Below are 26,123 nucleotides of genomic sequence, written 5' to 3'. Positions count from 1 at the left end.
CAAAAATAAATAAGCAAAACATTATAGACAAATAATGCCTGTATCTCGTCGTATCTTTGGTTGCTCAAGTAGGAAAAGGATGAGATTTTTTAGGTTTTTACCGTACTTCATATAGTACATAACAGAAAAGGAAAAAGGAAGGAGGAATTTATGGATAAGTATACTAAAACGAGATAAATGGGCAAAAATAAAGAAGACAACTCTCGTATTTACAGTCTCCATATTATATCAGGTGTAGTATTAAATATAAATGCTTTGAGATTTCAACTACAGGTAATCAAAAACTAATTCCTTGCCATTGAAAATTGAAAAAAAAAAAGCAAGTGATTTTCATTCAATGAAACTAAACTCAGGAAGTTAAACTTCATGGTGGGTCTAAAAAATGAAAAGATATTGTATTGGATTCTTTCGCTTTTCATATATGACGTCACACGAAAAGACATGAAAAATCATATTTTCTTACTTTTGATGAAATTACAATTATTATACAATTATCTAAATTACAATTATCTATTGAATGGAGATCTCTCTTATCATTTAACCTCAGCAAAGAAAATATTAATCAAAAATTTGATTTAGATAAAAGAGTAAGATTTCTAAATACATGGCCTTTACAAACAGCATTAAAACAGAATCTTCCATTACAGTTTTAGCATTTTAAGAAATAATGTAATAATTGATTGTACTGGTTAGAGTAAAAGAATTTTTTTCCAAATCCTATAAAAACTAAGAAATCTGACTTAATTGTAATTTTTTTCAAAAACTAAGAAATCAGATTTTTTTAGATTTTGCAGAATATGGAGACAGCATCCTAGCTGATAGAGGGTTTTTTTATTGAAGAGGAAATGGCATCAAAAGATGCATTTTTGTGAAATCTTTAGTTACAAAAGGAAAAAAACAGTTATTTACTAAAGAAGTTAAGGAGTTTAGAAAGTTGTCTTACTTAAGAATACATGTTGAGCAATTAATTTGAAAACTAAAGAAGTTTAAATATGATTCCTATAAAACCTTACTTTCTTAAATGGTACTTGATACTAATCTGTGCATTAGTAAATATTTACTAAAGTATTTTTTCTTATCTATTACCAAACATTTTCCTTTTATAATGGAAAAGTGTATAGTAACAGATTGTTATTTAAGAAAATTTTTTTATAGTTAAGAAGTTGTAAACTATTCTCCTTTTTTTTTTTTTTTAAAAGTAACTTTTCTTTTTTCTCGAAAAAAAAGAATTGTTTTATTTAAATTATAAATAAAATTAAACAAATATATATTTTGAGTAAGAAAAATATATGTTAATTACCCATCCATTATTATATAAATTGCGCAAGATGTTAAATTTAAAACTTTTTTTTTTGTATTTAGGCAGCGAGGACAATACGACTTTCTTTTAGGGTTTTTTGTTTAACTCCAACACATGTAAAATGAACCTATTCTTACATGCAGCTAATTGCTAAATGGAATCATTGGTTTAAATTATGCTTTTTGACATAAGCAATAGACTTTACATGAATATTTATCATACATTGTTCTATTCTCAGACTCTTTAAATCAATAATAATAATAATAATAGTAATAAAAAGCATCATGTTCTTAAACTTTTTTCTGCTGTATAAAAATAAGGTAATTCAACTAAATATGTTAATATATCACCATAACTTACTCCAAGAAACAAACACATCATTTACATCATTTTACACACACATTGTTTTACCAAAATTTCTCTTTGATATTATAAGGATCAGAAATTAAAAAGTTACTTTTATTCTCAACTTTTTAAAAAAAATTTTTAAAATAGGATAAGTCCAGTGAGATAAATTAAAAAGATATAAATTAGAAGAAATTGATTAGGAATCCATAGAAATTTAGTATTTTACTTTAGTCTACCGATATTACGCATGCGTTAATTTACGACAACAATGTAGACATGCAACTATCCTCGTTAGCAACCGGCTCATTGCTATTGTACATAAATAAATATGGTTAACAAATCTCTCAACTATATTCTGTATTGTGTAATTGTATACTATTGGCTTTTATTTAATTTAATAACATTTAAATTTATAAACGTAATAATTTTTAGAAATGTCTAAAATTTTGCAGAGGCATCGTGAGTTTACTGGTCCAACGCCACACAGTGTGGCAATAGTAAGATTTTGTTTATTTATATGTTTATTTATATCTTATAAATTTTGTTTTGTAAATATGTTTATATAAATATTTATTTTATATATATTTTATTTCTTATAAAAGTCTGATTTATGTGTTTTAAAATAAACATTCAAAAGTTAAATTTCAAATGTTTTTTTTTTTTTTTTTTTTTTTGTACTTTCTTCTTCATATCTAGGTCACTGGGCTTGTTAGCTGTTTCATTATTTGCAATAAAAAATGTTTATAACAATCTTATAAACACAAAAGTTATTGAAGTTTATATATATATCTAATATAATATTATATATATATATATATATATATATATATATATATATATATATATATATATATATATATATATATATATATATATATATATATATATATATATATATATATGCACATTTATGTGTGTGTTTGTGTGTGTGTGTGTGTGTTTGTCTGTGTGTGTGTGTAAAGAAAATTCTAGTTTAAGTTAGCTTATTGATAACTTTATATTAACTTATTACATTTTTTATATTTCTTTGTTAAAATTGTTATTGTTATAAAATATTTAAATATTTAAAAATTGCATTTAAAAATATCTCTTAAATGATTTTTAAGTAAAAATAAAAAAAAAAGTGTATATATATATATATATATATATATATATATATATATATATATATATATATATATATATATATATATACATTTATATGTATATACATATAAACAAAATAATGTATGTATTTTTGTACAAAAAAGTTATATATAGCTACAAGTTATTACAAAAGAATCAAGCAAATGAAAAGTAACAGCAACAAACAAAACATTTAATATCATAAATGTGAAATTGAAATAAGCAAAAATTTAAATTTTAGGTATCCAGGCTAGTTATAGTTACTAATTTGCTTCAGAATTAAAACAGATTTTTATCCTTGTAAAAAAGGCCTACCAATCATCACCAATAGAAGCCACATAATAAAAAATATTATATCAAAGGAAACAATATAGTTACACTTGAAATACCATTTTTTACTTTTGTGATTAAAGAAGCAAAGAATGGTAATAAGCAAAGTTTTAGACTTTAAAGTCTTTTTGTTTGCTATTACACCTTTCATTCTAAAATCCAATTAAATATCTGTTTTATGAAATTTCCTTTAGCTCGCAAGATCAAAAAATAAGCAACCTGCTGAACATTTGATTCTTGAACAACGAAAAAAAGAAGATTTAAGAAATCAATCAGTTGCAGAAACTAAATACCAAAACTTAAGCAAGTTCAAAGTAAAAGTTTTGTTTTTGTTTGTATATTTGAACAATTCATTCAAAATTTTTCTGGATCACTATTGCAATTAATATCAACTTTTTTGAAATATATTCTTTGGATTAAAGATCCAAGAAAGCATAGGGTTTTCAAAACTCAGCATAGCTTTTTACAGACTTTTATATGAAATTGAAATAGCTAATGTTTTTCTTTTCAAGTTCTTTTTCTAAAAATATCATTCTGCAGTTATGTGTTTTATGATGTACAATATTGATATTTTCAATTTTTGACTTGATATTATTTATTACCTCAATCCACTTTAAAAAAAGTAGATCAAAATTGTGTTTTATTTTCTGCCAACCATATTACTGATGATAATTATGATTTTTTTTTCTTTAGTCAGCTTGGGAGATGAGTACTGACGAGCTTATTGAAAAGAATTGTATTATGAGAAAAGTTGAAAAGCATTTTCATAAAGAAAAACAGGCCTTAGAAGTTAGGAAAGAAAAGTATACAACATTTTAATATAGTAAATTTGAAAAGAAATAATAAAAGTTTTAAAATATTTTCAGCTGCTAGTTGTTAGAACTATTTGAAATATGTCCAATATTAAAGTAGTTTTAATGTCACTGTTTTCTAAATAGTTTTCATCTCATTATCCTGAGACCCTGCTAATAAATTGAGTAATCAATAAGATATCTTAGCTATTTTACTTTATGTGCATAGGCTTTAAAAAATTCTCAAAGGGTAATTCTTTGTAAAAGTAGGACAAAAAATCAAAATTTTCCACCCACCCCTCAGATTTTCATTAAATTTTAACCAGTGATACCTATTAATAAATCATAAAAAAATGCAAAATTGGAGCTCCCAACTCCGAATGGTTCAAAATCTTGTTGACTCTAGGATAATCTCTTTCTGTATATAATCTTCAATTTTCATCTCGTCCACTTCTGATTCTTCACCTAATGCTAATTTATATCTGAATTGTGAACAAAGCTTTTTACCTGGTACTATGACTTTGCCTTTACTGCATAGTGACCTTGCTGTGTCCAAGTTGATTTCACAAAGACTGCCTGTAGAATAAAATGTTTTCTATAAAAAAATATATAAAAAAGACATCTAAAATGAAAAGAGATGTTTTGATGCCTAATGTTAAACTTTAAAATGTTAGCTGAAATAATTTGTAAATGCAAATTTAAGAAAAAAAGAACTGCAATAAGTACCTCTCCTAGCTTTTTTATGAGCATTAAATGGATTGCAACAATGTGTAACTTTGTGAACACGTTTATAATGGAGACAAGTTGTTGATTTGACATTGATTATTGATAGCCCAGTCCTCCACATTAATATCTATCTATCATCATCAAGAAGGTCTTCAAAGCATTCAATTCCAAGCAAGGGTGTGTATGTTATCAGATGACATTCACTTCCTAAATGAATTTTAATCGAGCACTGTTGACTGTTTGCCATTATGAAGATAATGAACATACAAATAAGACTCAGTAATTATTTAATCTAAAAATGTAGTTTTTCAGTAACTATTTAATCTAAAATTGCAGTTTTCTCTCAACACATTGATGAGATGACAACAATATTCTCTTGCAGCAAAAATCTATTTTTACAAATTTTCTTCTCCTTTTACACCAGACAATATCCCTCAAAAATGCCATAAAAACCAACACATATTTACAATTATTTTTATAATTGTCGCAGCAGAATTATAAAAGCTGAAATAATTTTTAGGCCTAATATATCATAACTGACTTTACATAACTATTCAGACAACTAAAATTATCTTGATAAAAACAAAATCTATTTTTAAACTTGTAACATTCTGCAACTTTGAATTGTTTTATTTTCTTTTTATCTTTCGATTCACTACCCTCAAAAATGGTCAGATACCAGTTTTCAGCTGATGTCTTCGAGTATAACTTGAATTATTCAGGAAAAGGTACCACTAAAATATCCATAATGGAGAATATGGGCCCAAAAAATGGCATTTTCAGTCTAAAGTTCAAAATAGCATACCTTTATAATGATTCCAATTACCAAAACCATCTTTTATGTTAAGGTGGTGTACACCTCTTCTTTTATCTGTAAAAAATCCAACCCCATGAAAGTTAGGCAACTCCAGGAATTAGTGAAAGTGTAACCGATGGTAAGAAAATGTCTTAGCCTTTTTAAAATCAAGAAATGATTGTCAAAAAATTTTGTTTGTGTTATTTTCTCTACATATTTGGATTCAGCAACCTCAAAAATAGTTAGGTACTCTTTTTCAGCTGTTTTCTTCTGCTAGAAATTATATTATTTAAAAAAAGTTGATGATATAAAACCCATCATGGTAGACGTGGACAAAAAGTATGGCTTTTTAAGCTAAATTTCAAAACATCATAACTTTTGAACCACTTGGAGTTGGGAGCTAGCATTTTTCCATGTTTCATTGATAGGTACCAATGATTAAAATTTAATGAAAATCTGAGTGTGGGTGGAATGACTGTCCTACTTCTACATGGAATTACCCCAAACTATTGCCTTACTAAAAACGTTTTTATTTTTTTTAACATTCAGTATGCTTTCTTCTAAAAAATTCAGAAGCTTATTACTTTATTAACCCTTTTTTTTCAGATTGAGAGAAATGATTTCAGCTGAGGAGAAGCAATACTATTTGGAAATAGATTCTATGGAGAAAGAATACAAAATTAAACAAAGTGTTATGAAAGAAAGGTTACAGTTTCTAAAGGAAAAGCGAGAAACTGAAAGAAAACAATTTGTTTCAGAGAAAATGCATCAGAAGTTTAGGTTTATAGATAATAATAAATTGTTTGTTGATATAAATCTTTACCAGAATTTAATTGGTTAAGAGTTATAGGTAAGAGTTTCAAAAAAGTGAATATAGTGTTGTGAGAGATGTTTTTCTTTTTAAATTTGATGATTGTTATGGTGATTATTTTTTGGGTTAATAAGGGAAGAGTGCGATGATCTTCGTACACTGATAAGCAAGCAAGTGCACAATAAAATATTTGAAGATCGAAACGAACAACTTTTGATTAAAGCAGAAAAATTAAAAAGAGAAGCAGAGTTGGAGCACTACTTTGCAGAAATGTGGCAGAGAGATATAAAATATAAAGCCTGTTGTGAAGAAATAGAAGCTAAACGAAAGGCTGAAATAAATAGATCCATTGTAGAGGTAATATTAACAAATTCTCTAGGTTTAAATTTACTGTGTGTAAGAAAGAAGTAGATATAGCAACAACTCTTAACATTTATTTTTTAAGTGCTTATTTGTACTTGTGTATGATGTTTTGATGATTTAAAAGTGTTTTTATAGTTTGTATTAAATAAAAGTGCTTGTGAATAATAAACTTAAATACAGTATAATATAGTTTCACACATAAATTTCTTTTTTCTGATTGTTTTCAGAAATAAATATTTTTTGTATTTAGGTTTTGAATATGCAATGCCAAGCATCTGAAAGTCAACGTCAAGAAGAAAGGAAAATGAAGCAGCATGAGAAACATTTGCTGGTATAGTACTTTGCTTATGTATGAATTTCTTTAAAATGTTGAATAGAAAAACATAAACGAGAATTATTTCTTCTATTTCATTCTATTACAAAGTTGTTTTAAAAAATACAGCTAAACCATGTTTGACTTAAGAACTTAGTGGTCGTAAATGTTTTAAATTAAAAGAATTTCTCTTTAATTTTATCCACATAAACATTGACTGAAATAATCTTACAAAAATGAAACATAAATAAAACCATCACTAGCTAGTTTTTTTTTAGTTATCATTTAGTTATCATTGTAACATACTGTGTGCAGTATATTACAATTATGCTTTATTTTAGGGAAAAGAAGCATTTGATCAAAAGGAACAAGAAAATCTGTGGAAAAAGCATATGCAAGCAAAATGTTTAGCCACACAAAAAGAACAAGATTTACTATTGAAATTAAAAAAAAAAAATGAAGTTAGATTAGCTGCTACATTGTGCTACAATTTTTATTTTTATTTTACCATCTTTATATTTATGAACATAGTTTGCTGTTTTGCTAATTGTAAAACAAAATGTCTTTAAAACTAAATGTTGTTTTTGCATGTGACTGCTGAACAGTAAATGTAAATAAAAGATTATTTTAGGCAATTGTAAAACAAAAAGATATGGCTTTGGATATGTCAATTCAAAATGCCTTTAATGAAGATTTACAAAAGCAAACAATCCAAGACCAAGTGAAAAAAGTATTTTCGTAATTTTATTTAATCTTTGCTCTTTGTTGTGGAAATGTTTTCAGTTTTATAACATGGTATCTACTCAAGTGTTTTACTTTATAGTAGGAAACTCTGCAAACATATATCGATTTGATACTACTTTTGTTTATTTGTAAGGCCTGGATATATTACCTATGAGATTTAAATGATTAGTATTTTTAGAGACAGCATTGCAACGAAATGAATTGTTTTATGGATTATATTGAAAAAACTCGCCATCAAAAGCTTCAACATGACAAGCTTATTGAGCAGCATATCATTGAAGAAGTTGAAAAGCAATTGAAAAAAAAAGATGAGAGAATTGGTAAAGAAAAAGATGTTCGGAAAATATTGATGGATGACGTATTAAAAACGAGACAAATGCAAGTTCAGGAAAGAAGTAAAGATGAGACTTTCTTTATTTATTTGGTTTTTTTAATAATTTTGTTAAGAACGTTTAATTTTATGCGGCATTCAGCTCTTACTTTATTTCCTTTAGCTTGACCTATTATCTTTTATTTTTGGCGTTCTTACCAGAAATATCAGTGTCATTTATGAGTGCGGAGTCAAAATATATTTAAAAGTCTGTAAAAGTACTTTTAAATACCAATTGGCTCTGCACTCTTTTGGTGACTCTATTTTCTTTATTTAAAGAAATGTTGTTAAAGCAAAAGCAGGAAGAAAAACTGGTTGAGAGACATGAAATTCAAAAAAACATAGAAGAATATAAGCTGTTAAAAAATGAGAGAATCAATCGGGTTCGAAACGAAAATAGAAAATATCATAACGATCTTTTGAAACAGATAGAATATGAAAGACAAAAGAAAGAAAAGGGAATTTTAGAAGCCAGGAAAGAATTTAAAGATATGCAGGTACGTGTTTTCATTTAAATATTAAAAAGTGTATAGCCACGATAACCTATTGAAATGTATATTCTATTAAAATTCAACCAAATAAATAAACCAAAAGAGCGTTAAGTTTATTATAATAAGTTTTACCTAAATATGCTATTTTCGTTTTTTTTATTATTTCAAAATCGTTACATGCAGCTAGCAATTCTTAATTCTAAAAGTTTTTAAAAAATTGCTTTTGTTTATAAGCATAATGCTTTTGTTTAAAAGTCATAATTGCTTGCATTTTGTATCACCAAAAATATTCTGAAAAATATCACCACGAAATACAAATTTTTAGTATAGACTTTGTATTTTTGAAAATGTTTGAAAACATCGAGGCAGTATTATCGTGGCCATACCTATTTAATACTGATGGCTCCTTCAATAAAGATCCTCTAACATCGTAGTATTGTCATTTTTAGAATGCAGAAATACAATACCAGAGAAAGTTGCTCTCTGTACTCAATAACGCAGATTGTTCTAAGTCCCAGGTTAACACCCTTTCTTACATTCGTTCAAGAACTCGCTGATACTTGGTGTAGTTTTTGTATATGTAGCTAAAGTATATTTGTAATAAACAATCAGTCAAAAATTTTTATTTAAACACAATTTTTTTAGAACAATTTGTTTAACAATATGTAAGCCTCAGTAAATTTTGCAAAAAATAAAATTGATTAAGGTCCACATATATTACATACAGCAAAACAACTTTGATGGCATTAAAATAAAATAATAGTAATCATTCTTCATATAATATTGAAGAGTAAAAATGAAAATAATTGAGAGAACGGCAACAATTCAAACATTAAAATGATATCATTTTCACAAAATTTTGTAGAGACCGCCGATTCGTTACTGTTTATCGGTTTGCGGATTGTGCATCGAATTATCTATGCGAAACGGTTCAAATTACTTACGGATTGATTTGATCCGAAAATAATGCATCGGAAAATAATTCGTTAAAATTTTTTCGGATTATTTTTTCGGATTGCAATCCGATTCGATACTTTCGGATCGGATTGCAATTCGAAAAATTTTTTTCGAACTGGAATCCGAACCGATATTATTTTTACGGATTTATACGGATTCAGAATAAAAAATGCTTTTGAAATAAGATTCATTTTTATTTATTTATAATATTCAAATATATAATGAAACGAAATGATTTCCTTGTTAAGAAATAAAAAAAGTCAAAATCACACTGAAAGTTAGTCATTTTCCAAATTCATTTCCTGGCCACACAATGTCTTGAATTTTACTGAGTTGCTTAGTGTTTTCTTTCACATATACCAACATCTCAACCTTTGAGATTGAAAGATTGGTTCTTCTAGAGCTGTATATACTCCCTGCTGTTGAGAAAACTCTTTCAGATGTTGATGATGCAGCAGGTATACAGAGGGTTTTTCTGGCCAGCCTTGACATTATTGGGTAAATATACTGGTTTTGTTTCCAGAATTCCAGTACATTTGTATTTGCTGGAACTGGTTTTGAATTTAAATACCCCTCAATTTCAGCAGAAATAGCTTTCTTGGTGCTTGTTTCACCTCCAGGATTAATGTAACCTGCACCAAACACTTTCTTCCTCAGTTGTTCAGTGAAATCAAAGTCGTCATCATCTTCATCATCCAACAGTGAAGGGGAAGGAGTGCTTTGGCTAGCCAAAGATTCTTTTTTTGACAGTTCTTCCATAGCTTTTTTTACTGCAGTTTTGACTACTTCAAATTTTTCCCCCTCATCCACAAAGCACATGCCCTTGCTGTAAGGATCTAAAAAATGAGCTATAGAGAATTCAATATTCATCAACTACCCTTCGAATCTTTTGTTTAGATCTTCATTGAAGTAGTGAGCAAGCTCTGATGACACCTCGGTTTTTGGCTTGATCATCTCCCTTGCTCAGCTTCCTCTGATGTTGTTTAGGTAATTAATAACGGAACAGATGCTAACATTCTTTTCGCTGCTGCATTTCTCAGAGAATTCTGAGAAGCCTCTCAGAAGCCGGATAAATAGATTCCACTTCATCATCTGTTGGTAAATGTCTTACAGTTTTTGAGAAGCCAGATTGAATAGATTCCACTTCATCATCTGTAGTAAAAGATTTGTCAACTTACAACCTCCATAAACAGTAGGGTTCGGATTATTTAAAGAATGAATCGCCGGAAGAAGATCCACCACAGACTCCATTTGATTGAGGTCAGAGTTCCATCTTGTGGGGCATCTCTGTACTAACTTCGTTCTGGAGTTATTTAAGGCTTTGGCAGCATTAACTAAAGTCATAGCTTTTTGAGAGGACTGGTTGAAGTGACCTACTAATTTTGTTATTTTGTGGTTGAGAATTGACCATTTTGGACATCTTTTATCATCGATAGCACCACTGATAACTAGATTTAGACGATGGTCGACACACCAAATTGCACTTTGAACCCCAATTGATTTTCTAACACCTGCTTGGACATTAGCTGCACCGTCGACTGTTATCCAGGTTTTGACTTCAAAGTCAAGTTCAAGTTTGTTGACAGATTCATTGAGCTTCTTGGCAATATTGTCGCCAGTATGTTGTTCGGGGAAGTAGGACATTTCCACCAAGAAGCGCTTTAATTTGAACTTTGAATCTATATAGTGGAGTGTAAGGCTCATGAAAGACAAATTGGTATGATCAGTGGTCCACACGTCGGATGTAAAGGCCACTCCATCAAGATTTGACTTGTCTGTATTGAAAATGTCTTTTACTTGTTCCTTGATGAATTTAAAAAGGAGAGGAATGTATTTTGTAGATATATTCTTTGCTGTAATGGCTCTGAATCGACCGTTGGTTGCAGTTTTCATCATCCGGGTGAATGCGTCAGTTTCTACAATAGAAAATGGTTGAGTGTCCTCAATCACCCATTTAGTAATGTCAACAACAGTTCTTATTTGATTGATGTCAGTAACTTCCCATTCAGGTTTGGTAGCCTGTTTTCTGCCTTGCCGTATCTGTGTGTTGGAAGTGCCACAAGTTCCACTTGGTCCAGGCTGTGGCGATGTTGGTGTATCTTTTTGTGTCTGTGGACATCTCCTCTTTTTTCCTCTTTCTTGTGTTTGTTCAAAATCTGAGTCTTCAGAGGCAAGCGCATCAAAAATGTCTGGTATTGTTGATTTTTGCTTGTCTTTCCTATCTAATTGTTTATATAAATTCAAATGGACTCTTTTCAAATGGTTCCTTAAAGGACTTGTGGTGCCTTTATTGATTAAGTATATTTTGCCACATGCCTTGCATTTTGCCTTGTTTTCCTCCACATTGTTGAAGAATTCCCAAATGTTAGACAGCTTAGGCATCTGAAAAGAAAAAAAAAGTGAAATAAAAAAAAAAGAAACGAATCGGATTAAGTTTGCCATATCGGATCGGACGAATATTTCGGATTATTTATTGAATTTAAAATCCACAAAAACGGATCAGATTGTTAATAAGGATTACTTTTCGGATTAAAAATTCGAAAACACGGATCAAATCACATTTTTGGTTTACGGACTTTTTATTGAAATATTTGCCTCAATATTTCCTTAATATTTGCCTTAATAAAACGTGTTTTTGATGCATACAAACAGTTTCCGAAAAAGAACTAACTATTTATTAAGTTATTTGAAAATTTTCCTTAATGTTCGTCTTAACAATAAATGATATTTTAGAGGCATGCATAAAGTTTTCAATAAAAGAACTAATTATTTGCCTTAATTATTGAAACGAACGTAACAATTTTTCAAACTAGTTTTTATCTCTATTTCTATTTTTATTTCTGTTAACATTTAAGTAGAAGAAATATAACAATATAAATTTTATCAGATCAATCCACTAATTGAAGCAATCCGCAAAGCGAAATAATTCGCAAAGGAATTCGATCCACAAAAAAAAATGGTGACGCGAACGGAACGCGATTCGTATAATTCGCTAAGCGAATTAAAGTTAAATTGATTTGTAAAAATTTTTCGGATTAATAATCCGAACAGCAAAGAGAATCCGCAAAAAAAAAAAATTCGCTAGTGGTTCGTAAAAACTTTTCGGATTGATAATCCGAACAGCGAAGTGAATCCGCAAAAAAAAAAAATTCGCTAGTGGTTCGTAATTTAGTTTTTGGATTATTAATCCGAAAAGTTTTTACGAACTGACTGTTTTAATCCGCAAAATAACTCTGATTAGCTTTTTGCGGATTTTACGAACCGAATCGGCGGTGCCTAAAATTTTGACATTAAGCAATACCTGTAAAAGTTTTTCTAATTTATTAGTGAAAATATTCACCATAAACATAGCAAAATAAATTCGAGTGATTTTTTTCGTGAAGAACTCGAATAATAATAAAAATGAAGAAAAATTATAAGCAGAAAATATTTTTAATGAAATATCTTTAAGTGGAATTTTTTAAATAAACCTTATATTTAACAACTATGCAAAACTATGCTGATGTTAGAGTTCCGAAGTTATGTTTTGCAGTAAAATCATAGCTTCGTAACCCTAATACTAAAACAAGAGCCAACTTGACTAATTAATTATTTCTAGATTCTGAATTGCTGAAATATAAGAAACTAGTGCAAGCATCCTCTAAAAGAGATCAATTAATTTTTTATTTAGCTGCGTTATACACTAATAGTCATAATTTTAAAATATTATAAAAATTCAGAGCGTGTTTTGCTTAGCTCTAAAACTACATTGGCAACCAACAAACTACTTTAAGTCACATAAGATTTAAAAAAGACTGATATTAAAACTAGAAATCTCATAAAACCTAACTTGTTGGCCGACTTGCTCTTTTGAAAAAATTTACGATACTAATATATTTATCCATTACAGTAAATTGATTACCACAATCAACCTACCATGTTTCCAGCTTATTTTCTGAATTTTTTAGTTGATAGCCATACTTCTGGAATTAAAAAAAAAAAAACTCAGAAAAAAATTGGTTTACCATACTCCTGGAATTTTAAAAAAAAAACTCCTTAGAAAAAAATGTGTCAAAACATAGCTGCATGTGTGTCATTTTCTTACGAATTGCGATCCCCATTTCTTGAAGTTACGCGACTTGCATCAAATGAATTGCTCTACGTGTTTTGCGATAGGTTGGTTTATCTTGCAGAAGCCGCTTTCCTTCAAGATCAAAATCAATCAATTCGGGGGACCCAATAAGTTACTTGTCTTTTTTAAGTAGCTCTAATAATTCAATATAACTGCCTTTTTCAGCTCAACTAATTTTGTACAAAATTATGTTAATCTGGCATACTTATTGTGTCACTTTTCATATTTTATAATTGTGTTACTGATATCTTGCGATAAAACTGTTGTTAATATGTCTTTATCAAAAATACTGAGTCTTTATTCTTTGTTTTCTATGCAAAATAATTTTGCGCTTTCCCTAATTTTGTGTCATTATAATCATAATAATAATAGTTATTATTACAATTTCAATTAGCACCCCATTCACCTGCTAACTTCTCGGATACTAATGCTAGACTTTTATATTATTAATTGCTATTGAAGTAAACATCTCATTTGCATCTTAGACATTTACATTGGATGATCAGTTTTTTCAATATGAACTAATTATGCTCAATATTCTCTTTAAATGAACCGAAAAAATCCAAACTAATTTTAGCTTTAAGTATTTCTTATGTTAATGTTTGTTTGCTGTTGCTTATTTGTAGTGAGTCAGTTTATTTGTGTATATATATATGTTCTGAAATGACCAGTCAATTAATGCTTTGCTTTCTCTACAAAATAGATGCAAGTATCTAAAACTATGTAAGGCTCTTGATAAATGCAAGATTAGTAACAGAGAGACTTCTATGATTGCAAATGCAAATTGAAAGATCTAAATTTCCTAACATCATAGACTATAATCAATCCTAGTAAAATAAAGAGATAAAGGAAGTTTTGGAGAGACCAAGAGATTAAGTTGCATAGTGATGAGACGAAGAAACTGGAGTGCACTGAATTTGATGGAAAACTATGTTATACAATGTTATAGTTTCCTTTCCAGAAAAAAGTATTTTGATTATGTAGTTACAAAAAGTAATCGAACTACTTACGTTGCCATTAAGACCATGTCAATCCTAAAGAAACAGAGTCTAAAGACACTCTTAAAACAATAGTATGTGATAGAATAAACAACAGTAAGAACGACGACATATTGAGAAAAGTTGAAGACAGTTAGGAAGACGCTAGAATCGCTAATTTATTGATTACACATGGATGTATTAACATTTAGAAAAACTTTTTCTCATCTGAATGGTGGACAAATAACAGAACCTGTAACATCATCTGAGATCATTACTAAAGCAATTATGTTTAATTCAAAAGACATCCCTATTGTTGACTTTTTTCCCATTTCTGGAAAGTTTGTTGATACTCATGATTAGATCCCTAAAGATCTCAGCACAATCAGTGATGCCTTCAGAAATACATTTAACAGTGCAGGTAGGATGTGATTCAAGTCAGTATATTCAATTTTAGAGTTTTACCAACTAGGTAATACAAATAATGCAAGATGGCTAGCTGAGTCTTACATTTGAATGTCATAGACAGTTGCATCAAAATACTTGCAAAGACTAGTTAGTTTCATAGTTATTGTCTAAAGCCCTACATGGTTTCAAATAAGATGTCGTATTGAATGTCAAGGAGGGTCAAAAAATTTATTTTTCCTTATGAAGTAGTGTTAGCAACTCAATAAGTCAGATCAAGATATTGTGTTTCCAGTACTACAGAACAATAGTTATTTTGCTCATTCTGAACATGTGTTGATAGCTGCTGTTTGTGATGACGATTAGGATGTTTGCAAACAAACAGTTGAAATTACAATCTAATCAAGATAGAGAGTGCAACTAAATACTGTTTGAGTTTTTATGAAAAGGATATTAGGCTAAATTTCTCTGCTAAAACCTATTTTGAAACGATTAATTGGTAACCATAATCCAGCGAAAATTTCTCATAATAAATTAATATTAGTATTTAGAGAATACGTATTATTTGATGTTTTCTTGTTATAACATACACTCTTATACAAGATGTTAAAATTCAAATCATATGTAACAGCTAAATACGGAGCTGATATTTACAAACGAACTGAACAGTTACAGTTACTAAAGAAGTCGGTAGCTAAATCTAAGAACCAGTATATATATTTGCAAAAATGTGAAAAATACAAATGTATTCCGAAATCGTTACGTATCAACAGCCCTGTAAGTCCAAAGAGAGCAAAAGTATAGTTTTTCAATTTAGATTAAAACTTTTGATTTGTATCAAAAATGATGCTAGAAAGCGATATTTTATCCTTATAAATGAAACTAAAAACCTCCAGTAATTCTTAAAGTTACTCTTGATGAAATAGACAATAAAAAAGTTTAACATGTCACTGAAAAAGCTCGCGAAATAATGTTTAAAAAGTCAAAAAAAAGATTATTCAAAAAGTTTAATGTTCTTTTAAATGAATTTAAAAGTAACCGCGATAATAAAAGCTGCAAGTTAACCTCGTATACAAAGAACGCTGTTTTAATTTTATGCAGTACCGAGATTCCAAAACACCAAAATGATCTTCTTAATCTTGGCTCACACTTTGTAGCTTCTTTGAGAGATATCCCTTATATGGATATTATTGCAACAACAGAGTCTTTTGCTTTAAAGCTGAAATATAACAACAAGATTGAAAATGCACAAGATTTGAGAAAAATTGTCTTAAAAGAACTTAAAATGAACAAAAAAGTAAGCCAAAATTTAACGAGAGAACAAAGAAAAGCTCTTAAAGAAATTAAGGAAAGCAAACCTGTCGATATATATCGGTTTGATAAAGGTAATGGTTTTGTTAGAATAGAACACGAAAAAGCTTTAGAAAAAATTCGCGAACAAATCGGTCCAACAAAAGTTCTGAGTGAAGATCCTAATTACAGTTACGCTACTAAAATCAGAACCTTTCTCTTACAACTTAATAAAAAGCAACGATTTTCAAAAACTGAGTATCCCACCTCGTATGTATGGTCTAAAGCTTACAAACCTGAAAAATCTTATCCTATGAGAATAGTAGTATCAACAATCGGCACGCCTAACTATGGAATATTAACTACTTAGTGAAGACAATACAACCCGTCTTAAACAAAAACAAAACACGGTTGAAAAATTCTTTTGACTTTATTAACAAAGCAAACTCATGGAATATAGAAAAAAAATGAGGTTCAAGTTTCATTTGATGTAGTAAACCTCTATCCATTAATTCTACTTAAAGAAGCTAGTTTAATTCTTTTAGATTAATTAAATAAAGATGATTCCTACAAATGTTCTACCAAGCTTACTATATCATAAGCTAAAAAGCTGATAGAGTTTTGTTTACATCGGTGTTATTTCTTGTGGAACGAAGAAATTCATATGTTGGTGATAGTCATGCTAGATTTTTAAAAATTCAGGAAGCAGAGCAATTCCAACTTATTTTGAATAAACTACACCCTGCAATACAATACACAATCAAAATCGAAAGCGAAAATAAAACTTTAAACTTCCTCGATGTAACGATAGTAAATAGCCCCAAAGGTAATTACGAGTTTAAAGTTTACAGGAAGGAAGCCATTACGAATATTCAAACTAAACCTCACTCAAATCACGACCCCAAAATTTTAAGCGCAATATTTAAAGGTTACGTTCACAGAGCTTACTCCATATGCAGTGATTTCATTTTACAAAATGAGATAACTTTTCTAACTCAAATATTCAACGAAAATGGTTACGACAAAAGCCAACTGGTAAGTATTGCAAACCAAATAATTAAAAAACGGTCCATATAGAAAAATTCAATTCAATTAGAGTATACTTAGAGTATACCTCCATACAGTATCATTACGTAAGAATCGTGTTGTAAAACGATTTCAATTTATTAATGTATTATAAGAGTATTGTTATACAAAGATGTGATAAACACAAAGAAGAGATCGTATATCATAGCCAGTGGTAGAAGAGTTGCTCGAGTCCGTTGTTATTTGACAGGTTACTTCAAAGAGAGCGAGGTTTCGATAATCACGCTATTTATACATATCAACCAGGGAGACATTAATTGTTTTATGACGATTTCATTACCGCATCACCGTGGATACCATCACTGTCCCCAAAATTAAGAAAAATATTTAGAAAAGTTGGATATAGAGTAGTTTTTAAATCTAATCCTAATTTAAGATCACTGCTAACGTGTAAAAGCAAATCCAAATTACCACGCAATAGCCAGCCTGGAACTTACTTAACTGAATGTAACTGTTTAAAAAAATACGTTAGCAAAACGAAGTTACAAATCAGAACTCGAACCCAACAACATCAAAAAAGCTTATACGAGGGCAAACATCATCAGTCTGCTATAGCCACACATAGTAAATCCTGTTTAGAAGAAATTAACTTGGAGAAAACTAAAACTCTTTAAGTAGAGACAAAAAAAAATTTCACCAGAAGGCCCGTGAGGTTCTTGAGATACAGAGGCACCAATGTTCCCCTCTAAATGGCGGAATTAATCTTGATAATGGGCAATTTGTAATAACTAAATTTTGGACACCATTTTTCACGTTTTTACGTAAGGATAAAAAAGAAAGAAGTCATTCAACTGCTGACATCAGTTAGTTTTAAACTGTTTTTTGTAGCTTAAAATAATTTTACGCGCTGATGATGCTGGTAACCATTATCCAGCAAAAATTTCTCATAATAAATGAATTTTTGTATTTAGAGAATACGTATTATTTGATGTTTTCTTATTAATATAACATACACTCTTATGCAAGATGTCAACATTCAATTCATATATATATGTCATTAAGAAAACATCAAATAATACTTTCTTTCTTTCTTTCTTTTTTTCTTTCTTTCTTTCTATCTATCTTTCTTTCTTTCTTTCTTTAAGAGTCAACTAAGTTGATATAAACATATATGGGGATATTAACCCCACAGTCCGAAAGCATTTTTAATGTTCCCAAAAATATTCTTATGGATTTGAATCTGGGTCTTTGAGAAGACCAGTCCGAAATTGGTATTTTTTCAAATTAGAAAAATATTTGTTAGAATTTGAATTCCAATGCAAATGATCTTTTGCGAATTTCATTCGGGCTAAACGACTATATAATAATATTAATGATTTCTTGACAGGACAACGACCAAACAAATTATGCTGACGCAGACGAAGTTTTATAGTATCTATGCTGCATCTAACACCATAATTCTTGCTCAAAATGTCATTTAATTTGGACAGTACTTTTTCGGGAATCTTATTTTGATTGTCTTACCAAAATTCTGTCTTGATGCTTTGTAGTTATCTTTGGCCTGCATGAACGAGCCTTGTTTTCAAGTGTCTTACGAATTTTTATATCTCATAACTAGTACGCTAATTGTTGATTTAGTCACATCATAAAGCTCAGGAACTTGCTTATAAGGAATCTTCTTTACAGCACATATTATTTAATTCTTCTTTTTTAAATTCAATTTAAGTCAAATATGATCTCCAGTAAAGTAATTATGATATAAATATGTTTTTCTTAATGAAATTTTGATTTTTTTTATGGGGCATGGACCTGTTTATAAACTTTGGCACAATTATGTTTTCAATAAAATTTGAATTTCTTTCTTTCGTTACAAGTTATCAATTTAAAAAGACTCAAAATTTTCACCAAGTATTTACGTACAAATTGTTGTTAACACAATCCAATTTTTTTACCGCTTCTTGGTGCGTGTTGTGTTCTGAGTATACTTAAGCCGCTATGCTTCTTCTCTTATATTTTTTGTGTGTAACGTAACACGGAACCGTGTTAGTGTGCTTGTATCACTGATCTCTATAATAACTGGATAGCGCATCTCTAATATCAAAATTGACGCCAAAATCGCCATATTGGAAAGCCCCAGAACAATGAAATCTGAAATGTGCGATAAAGCGATAAAGTGATAAGCCGAAAAACAGAACTTAAAGCTTACGGGATTAAAATTTTTGGGGCTTTCCAATATGGCAATTTTGGCGTCAAAAAATAAGAAGTTTTGCACGGAGTTGCGCTATCCAGTTATTATAGAGATCAGTGGCTTGTATGTTTAAGAATAATATTGGTCTTAAGGAAGAAAATCGTTTTTATTATTGTTGTTGAGTCTCCTTTTATTATCTCTGCCATCACTATACATACATTAACATTGTATTGATAACAACATTACAATATTTGGAGCCCACCGAGAGAGATACAGATATTTAGTTGTAAACTCAAAATTCAACAAGTCGTCTGATGTAGAGATTTAAAAGGATAAGTTAAGCGATTTCTTTATTTGGAGTTGGATTAATTTACGAATAACTGTATTACTATACTGAAGTCCCTGGATTAACAAGGTGTATTTAAGTAATAAGTTTGTGGGTAAAGCTACAGTTAAGCGGCCTAAAATAAATTTACATTTTCGCTTTTAAAAATACGGTGGAGAGTTTGAATGCATTTAATTAGAACGCATGAGTGATTTCAAAAAAGAAATAAATTTTAGAAGTGGAATTAAATAAAGTTTAGAAGAAGTGAAATAAAAATAGTACAGAGCGCTTGATTTTAAATTACTTTATCTTATATTTCTATAAAACTTAAAAAAATTGTCAGGTAAACACTTGCTATTATAATACGGCTATTTTCATAGCCACATATCTCTTAAAAATACATCACCATGAACAATTATCATATAAACTTATATTCTTTAACTATAACAAATAACTTTAGTAAATAAATAATCAAAAATAAATCTACGCATAACATATTAAAGTAACAAAGTAAAAAAAATATCATAAAAATAACATAATAACAATAGAAAATGTTATATAAAAATTACACAGTACCAAATTCAAAAAAAAAAAAAAACTAAAAAAACTACTTTGAAATTTATCTACTTTGGTTTTATCTACTATTCTATGATGCTTTTAGTCTCCGCGAACGAGAGCGTAAAAAGCGAAAATGTAAATTTATTTTAGGCCGCTTAACTGTAGCTTTACCAGTTTGTGTTCTTAGCAATTTCTTTGCATTAAAAGAGTTAAAAATTTTTTAAGAAATTCAACTTTTGCCATTAGCATCATTTTTGGAAGATAGTTTGATATATTATATCTTATATTTGGCCGCAACAATATCGTGACATTTATCTTGATTCTGAACAGATCGTGTGTCGATTTATTATTTTTTATTGTCATCTTTGTTTATAAGAATGTCAACAAGTTTAGTAAGCAAACGTAGAGTTCGTACTACCAATATTAATTCTGTGAAGCGTCTTATTGATAAGGTTTTTGAAGGTATTGAGGACTTCAATTCAGATGATAACACCATTGATATCCTGACTAGTTTACGTGACACTCTTATTGAAAAATTTACCAAAGTACAACATTTAAATGAAGAAATCACGTATTTAATTGAAAATGAAACTGAATTAGAAGAAGAAGAAAATTTAGATACAGATTTTGTCATATTTTATTGTACAAAACTTGCTGAAATTAATAAATTTATAAATAAACAGCTTAACACTAAACCAGATGATGTCATCAGTAGTTCTAACAAAAGTAGTTCCATGGTAAAGCTTCCACCTTTAAATTTACACTCCTTTGATGGCAAGCCTGAAAACTGGCAAACATTTTATGAAAATTTTCAATGTGCTGTAGACAGCAATGAGGACTTAAGTTCAATACAGAAGTTAACATATCTTCGTAACCTATTAGAGGGGCAGGCTCTTTCAACTATCACTGGACTTGCCCTTACGCATGACAACTATTAAGTTGCTATTAGTTTATTGAAAGAGCGTTTTGATAATAAGCAGCTACTTATATCATCTCATATGCGAGCACTGTTATCCTTAGATAAAGTTAGCAACTTAAGGAATATTTCTTCTCTTCGTCAAATCTATGACAACCTCAAAATTTAAATCAGGAGCTTAGAAAATTTAAACATTGACTCTCTGCAGTATGGACCTCTTCTCATTCCTGTTTTGATGCAGAAGATTCCAGAAGAACTTAACTTGATTATTTCAAGAAAATTTAATGATGTTGACTGCTGGAACATTAAAACTGTATTAAATGTCTTAAAAACAGAGATTCAAGCGCGTGAAAAAAGTAACTTTAACAGAGAACAAAACCCTTTTACAGCTGAAACATTGTACTTAAGTGGAACCTTAGGTGCCCATAACAAACCAATGAACAAATTGAATAATAATTTATCATGTATCTTTTGTGAAAAAGATCACAAATCCCAGAATTGTAAAACAGTGACCAATTTGATTGCTCGAAAACAAATTTTAAAAAGAAAACGTAGGTGTTTTAAATGTTTGAAGCTTGGACATGTTGCAAAAAATTGTGCAACAAAAATGAAATGCTTTAACTGTTCAAATTTTCATCATGCATCAATGTGTAATGAGAAATCTCTTCCACAAAAAAATGACAGTAAGGAAGAAGGAAAATCATCATTAGTAGCTGGTACATTAACAAAGTATGCACATTCAGTGTTGCTACAAACAGCGCAAGTTACAGCAATGTCAAATGATAAACTTTCTTATCCTACCCGTATACTCTTTGATAGTTGTTCACAGCTGAGTTACATTTCACCAGCATTGCGTACAAAGCTCAATTTACAAACAATAGATGTTAAAGAAATAATTATAAACAGTTTTGGAAACAAAAGTGAAAAGGAATTATTAGAAAGAGTTTGTTTTGGTGTTAAAGGTTTGAATGGTTTTTCCATTTTCATATCTTGCTTTGTGAAAGATATTTGTGCCCCCATCAATGGTCAGAATGTTGATTTTGCAGTAAGCAATTACAGCCATTTGAAGGGTTTAAAATTAGCTGATAGTGTTGTAGGAGATTGTCCTCTAGACATTGATATTCTTGTTGGAGCAGACTTTTATTGGAATTTTTTTGATAACACTACAGTTCGCGGTAAATCTGGTCCAGTTGCATTGAAATTTAAACTTGAAGGATATGTTCTTAGTGGATTTGTGTGTGATGAAGGAGATAATAGTTGTAGTGTAAATACCACTCATGTTTTAAAGGTTCAAGCTGAATTTGTTGAAGAAGATGTAATTTTGAAGGATGCTTTGAATGATTTATGGTGCTGTGGTGATAGTTGCAAAGAGAATAAACTTATTTTGCAGGAATTTCAAAATAGTACGTTTTTTGATGAAGCCTCTGGTCATTATGTAGTTCAATTACCATTTCATGAAAATCATCCAACACTGCCTGACAACTATTCTTTATGTGTTAACCGTTTACAGTCTCTTACTAAAAAACTTTCAAAAGATGAGGATTTGTTTAACTCTTACAACAACATTATTAAAGATCAGCTATCCCATGGCATCATTGAAAAAGTTTTAAATCATAATTTGGACATAGGTGATGTACACTATTTACCTCATAGACCAGTAAAGCGTGATAAAAAAGTTACAACTAAAGTTCGTATGGTGTTTGATGCAAGTTCAAAATCATTTGGACCTTCACTAAATGATTGTCTTCATGCAGGCCCAAGTTTGACAACATCATTATTTGGAAGTCTTTTACGTTTCCGTTCAAAAAAATTTGCCTTTCTGGCTGATATTGAGAAAGTGTTTCTTCAAATTGGACTTAGTGAAATGTGTCGTGATTATGTATGATTTTTATGGTTTGATGACATTGAAAACCTTCATTTTAATATGTTATCTGATGCAAAGCTTGCAACATTTCGTCTTTGCAGAGTTTTGTTTGGTGTTACTTCTTCACCGTTTTTGCTTAATGCTACTTTAAAGTTACATGTGGAAAAGTATTTAAACAGTTATCCCTCTTACGTTATTAAACTTTTACAAAGCCTTCATGTGGATGATTTGAATTCTTGCACTGATGAAGTTAATGATGGCATAAACTTTTATAGGTGGTGTAAATCGATATTAAAGGAAGGCGGTTTCAACCTTCGAAAATTCAAATCAAATTCTAAGGTATTAGAAGATGTCTTTTGTGAAAGTGACTTTACACCTAAACCTGAAACTAAGGTCCTTGGTATTTCCTGGGACAAACAAAAGGATATTCTAATTTTTTGCTTTAAAGATTTAATGAAAATGGCAGTTGATACTCCAAGGAAAAGAGAAGTTCTTAAATTTGTTGCAAGTATATATGATCCATTAGGACTTATAAATCCAGTAGTAGTTAAATTAAAAATTTTGTTCCAAAATTTAAGTGTTAGCAAGATGAGTTGGGAAGATTACCTTGATGAAGAAAATTTAACTGAGTGGCAATCTATTTTAAATGACTTTCTTCAAGCAATGTGATGGTTCCACGGTGGTATCTTAACTCTACAAATTTTTTGCCTAACTATAAACTTGAACTTCATGGTTTCTCCGATGCAAGCAATAAGGCATATGGATGTTGTATCTATATTCGAATTTTTGATGAGACACATTCTTGTTCTACTTTGATTGCCTCTAAATCGAGAGTAGCCTCATTAGGTAAAACAACTATACCTCGTCTTGAACTTAGTGCTATTTTATTACTAGCCGAATTGATGATTAATGTTGAAAAAGAGCTTGAAAGTGTGTATAACATTTCTCGGATTATTTGTTGGACTGATTCAACAATTTGCCTTCATTGGATTAACAATTCAGCTAAGAAATATGAACCTTTTGTTCAAAATAGACTTCTTAAAATTAGAGAACTTTATGGCATTGAGTCATGGAAGTATGTAGAAACACATCGGAATCCCGCAGATATTATTTCACGTGGATCATCTTTAAATAATTTTAAAGATAATTGTTTTTGGTTTAAGGGCCCAGATTTTTTAAATAGTATAACAGTTACATGGCCAGTTTATGATTTAATTTTTGAAAGTACCAAAATGCCTGAAGAATTAACTTGCATTGTTTCAAGCAGTGTACATTATCCAGACCTTTCCTTTATTGACATAGAAAAATTTAATAACTATGAACGTTTATTAAGAGTCACAGCCTGGATATTACGTTTTGTGAATAATTTGAAATTGAGATTAAGAAAACTAAATGGTTTGAAAATCTTAACTTTATTAAGTGATGAACGAGAAAAAGCAATTATTATGTGGATCAAACATGTTCAACGTGACGTTATGACTGCATCGAGCTACAAACAGTTGCGGCAAGATTCGCGCTTAGTTGAAGTGGACGGTATCGTTCGATGTGAAGGACGCTTAAAGAATGCTCCAATTCCATACAATGCAAAGTTTCCGATATTTCTACCTCAGAGCTGTTATCTTTCAAAGCTAATTATTTTGCACTGTCATGTCCTCGTGAAACACAATGGTGTGAAAGAAACACTGAATGAGTTAAGAAATAAGTTCTGGGTTCCCAAGGCTAGATGTTTAATTCAAAGTTTAATCCGGAAATGTTTTCTTTGTAGAAAGTTTGAAGGGAAGCCATACCTTTATCCTATTTCTCCACCGTTGCCTGTGAGTTGTTTGAATATGGAACATGCCTATAAGTATACTGGAGTAGATTATGCTGGACCTTTATATGTAAAATCAATACATGGGTCTAGCACTTTACATAAAGTCTGGATATTTTTGTTTACATGCTGCAGTTCCCGTGCACTTGTGTTAGATTTAGTTCCCGATTGTTCAGCGACAGCAACTATTTGTGGTCTGCGACGATTCTTTGCAAAACGTGGCGTTCCGTCGGAGATTTTGTCGGATAATGGCACGCAGTTCACAGCGGAGGAAACTCAAGCTTTTGTCGCATCTAAGTCAATCAAATGGCGTTTCAATATAGCGGCCGCCCCCTGGTGGGGTGGAATATTCGAAAGACTTTACGATCAACAAAGAGGTGTTTAAAGAAAGTACTCACCAATTCTAGACTAACCTATGAAGAATTGATGACAGTCATTCAGGAAGTCGAATGCGTCATCAATAACCGACCATTGACATTCGTTTATGAAGAGGTTGGTGACGAAGTGCTCACTCCTAACCATTTAGTGTTTGGTCGGAAGTTAAATCTGGAAGCGATAGCTGAAGATTCAAGGAATTGTGAACAAGTCGAAATAGTTGAACAACATAAACACGTTAATATGGTCTTAAGTAGAGTGCGCCAAGTTCCCGTATTTACGGGAACTACGGGAGCGGGATCCTGTTCCTGCTTTTGGTATTTAAAATACGGGAACGGGATCCTGTTCCCGTAATAAATAAAATACGGGAACAGGAAATTCCCGTTCTTGTTCCCGTACGTCATTCGATGTTACGGGGTTTTCCCGTAATTATTATATTATAATATATAATATATAATATTATCATTATCATTATCATCATCATTTTAAAAATATATATTTATTTTATTACATTTTTAAAAATCTTTAAAAAGAACATTTTAGTTTGTTCAGTTATTTCCATTGGGTTTGTCTTTTGAAATTTCTTCAAAATTCAAAGTGGAAATTAGCCCCATGGACATTATATCCAAGTGTAGACTTTAATTTCCACTTTGAATTTTGAAGAATTGTCAAAAGACCAACCCACTGGGAATAACTGAACAAACTAAAATGCTCTTTTTAAAATTATTAAAAAAGTAATAAAATATAATGAAATATAATTCTAATTCATATATATATTTATATATTATAATATAATATAAGAAATACGGGAAA

General features: G+C 29.9%; 4 protein-coding genes across 5 annotated transcripts in view; all 4 read left to right on the top strand.

Annotated features, from left to right (window-relative positions):
• The first annotated feature begins 1,958 nt into the window (after nucleotides 1–1,958).
• LOC145188156 (cilia- and flagella-associated protein 53-like) lies at nucleotides 1,959–9,133 on the top strand. The gene is made up of 11 exons (XM_090096024.1): nucleotides 1,959–2,145; nucleotides 3,298–3,417; nucleotides 3,797–3,906; nucleotides 6,023–6,196; nucleotides 6,362–6,584; nucleotides 6,841–6,921; nucleotides 7,245–7,364; nucleotides 7,535–7,633; nucleotides 7,826–8,042; nucleotides 8,297–8,514; nucleotides 8,958–9,133. The coding sequence occupies exons 1-11, from the start codon at nucleotides 2,083–2,085 to the stop codon at nucleotides 9,063–9,065; spliced, it is 1,533 nt and encodes a 510-aa protein (XP_089952150.1). The 5' UTR covers nucleotides 1,959–2,082; the 3' UTR covers nucleotides 9,066–9,133.
• Nucleotides 9,134–19,296: 10,163 nt separating this feature from the next.
• Nucleotides 19,297–26,123, top strand: part of LOC145183212 (uncharacterized) — a 36,724-nt gene continuing 29,897 nt past the window's right edge. Inside the window, exons 1-3 of one of the 2 annotated variants that reach the window (XR_016452776.1) lie at nucleotides 19,297–19,322; nucleotides 19,580–19,898; nucleotides 20,520–25,460. Coding sequence is in view for 1 of the 2 variants with exons in the window: in XM_090088308.1 (XP_089944434.1) it covers nucleotides 21,497–23,146 (1,650 nt within the window). In the remaining variant the exon portion in view is untranslated. Of the gene's footprint in view, nucleotides 19,323–19,579; nucleotides 19,899–20,519; nucleotides 25,553–26,123 lie in introns of those variants that run through there. The other variant, XM_090088308.1, reaches the window with a different exon arrangement.
• LOC149893060 (uncharacterized) lies at nucleotides 23,186–23,794 on the top strand. Its single transcript, XM_090089297.1, has one exon. It carries the CDS (start codon nucleotides 23,186–23,188, stop codon nucleotides 23,792–23,794), a length of 609 nt encoding a protein of 202 aa, XP_089945423.1.
• LOC145198338 (uncharacterized) lies at nucleotides 23,794–25,320 on the top strand. Its single transcript, XM_090089213.1, has 2 exons — nucleotides 23,794–24,204; nucleotides 24,289–25,320. Exons 1-2 carry the CDS (start codon nucleotides 23,794–23,796, stop codon nucleotides 25,318–25,320), a joined length of 1,443 nt encoding a protein of 480 aa, XP_089945339.1.

Source organism: Hydra viridissima, unplaced genomic scaffold, assembly GCF_058129835.1.
Source record: "Hydra viridissima isolate aposymbiotic clone 2 unplaced genomic scaffold, HvirCarnegie_v1 scaffold_1, whole genome shotgun sequence".
NCBI classification, from domain to species: Eukaryota; Metazoa; Cnidaria; class Hydrozoa; order Anthoathecata; family Hydridae; genus Hydra; species Hydra viridissima.
The sequence above is the reverse complement of the archived record's forward strand: the minus strand, read 5'-3'. Positions and strand labels throughout refer to the sequence as shown.

Coding starts and splice junctions, on each gene's coding strand:
- LOC145188156 (XM_090096024.1), top strand. CDS start 2,083: ATGTCTAAAATTTTGCAGAGGCATCGTGAGTTTACTGGTCCAACGCCA. Junction 2,146..3,297: donor CGCCACACAGTGTGGCAATA/GTAAGATTTTGT, acceptor AATTTCCTTTAG/CTCGCAAGATCAAAAAATAA. Junction 6,197..6,361: donor AAAATGCATCAGAAGTTTAG/GTTTATAGATAA, acceptor TGGGTTAATAAG/GGAAGAGTGCGATGATCTTC.
- LOC145198338 (XM_090089213.1), top strand. CDS start 23,794: ATGGTTCCACGGTGGTATCTTAACTCTACAAATTTTTTGCCTAACTAT. Junction 24,205..24,288: donor GCATTGAGTCATGGAAGTAT/GTAGAAACACAT, acceptor TTTTGGTTTAAG/GGCCCAGATTTTTTAAATAG.
- LOC149893060 (XM_090089297.1), top strand. CDS start 23,186: ATGTTATCTGATGCAAAGCTTGCAACATTTCGTCTTTGCAGAGTTTTG.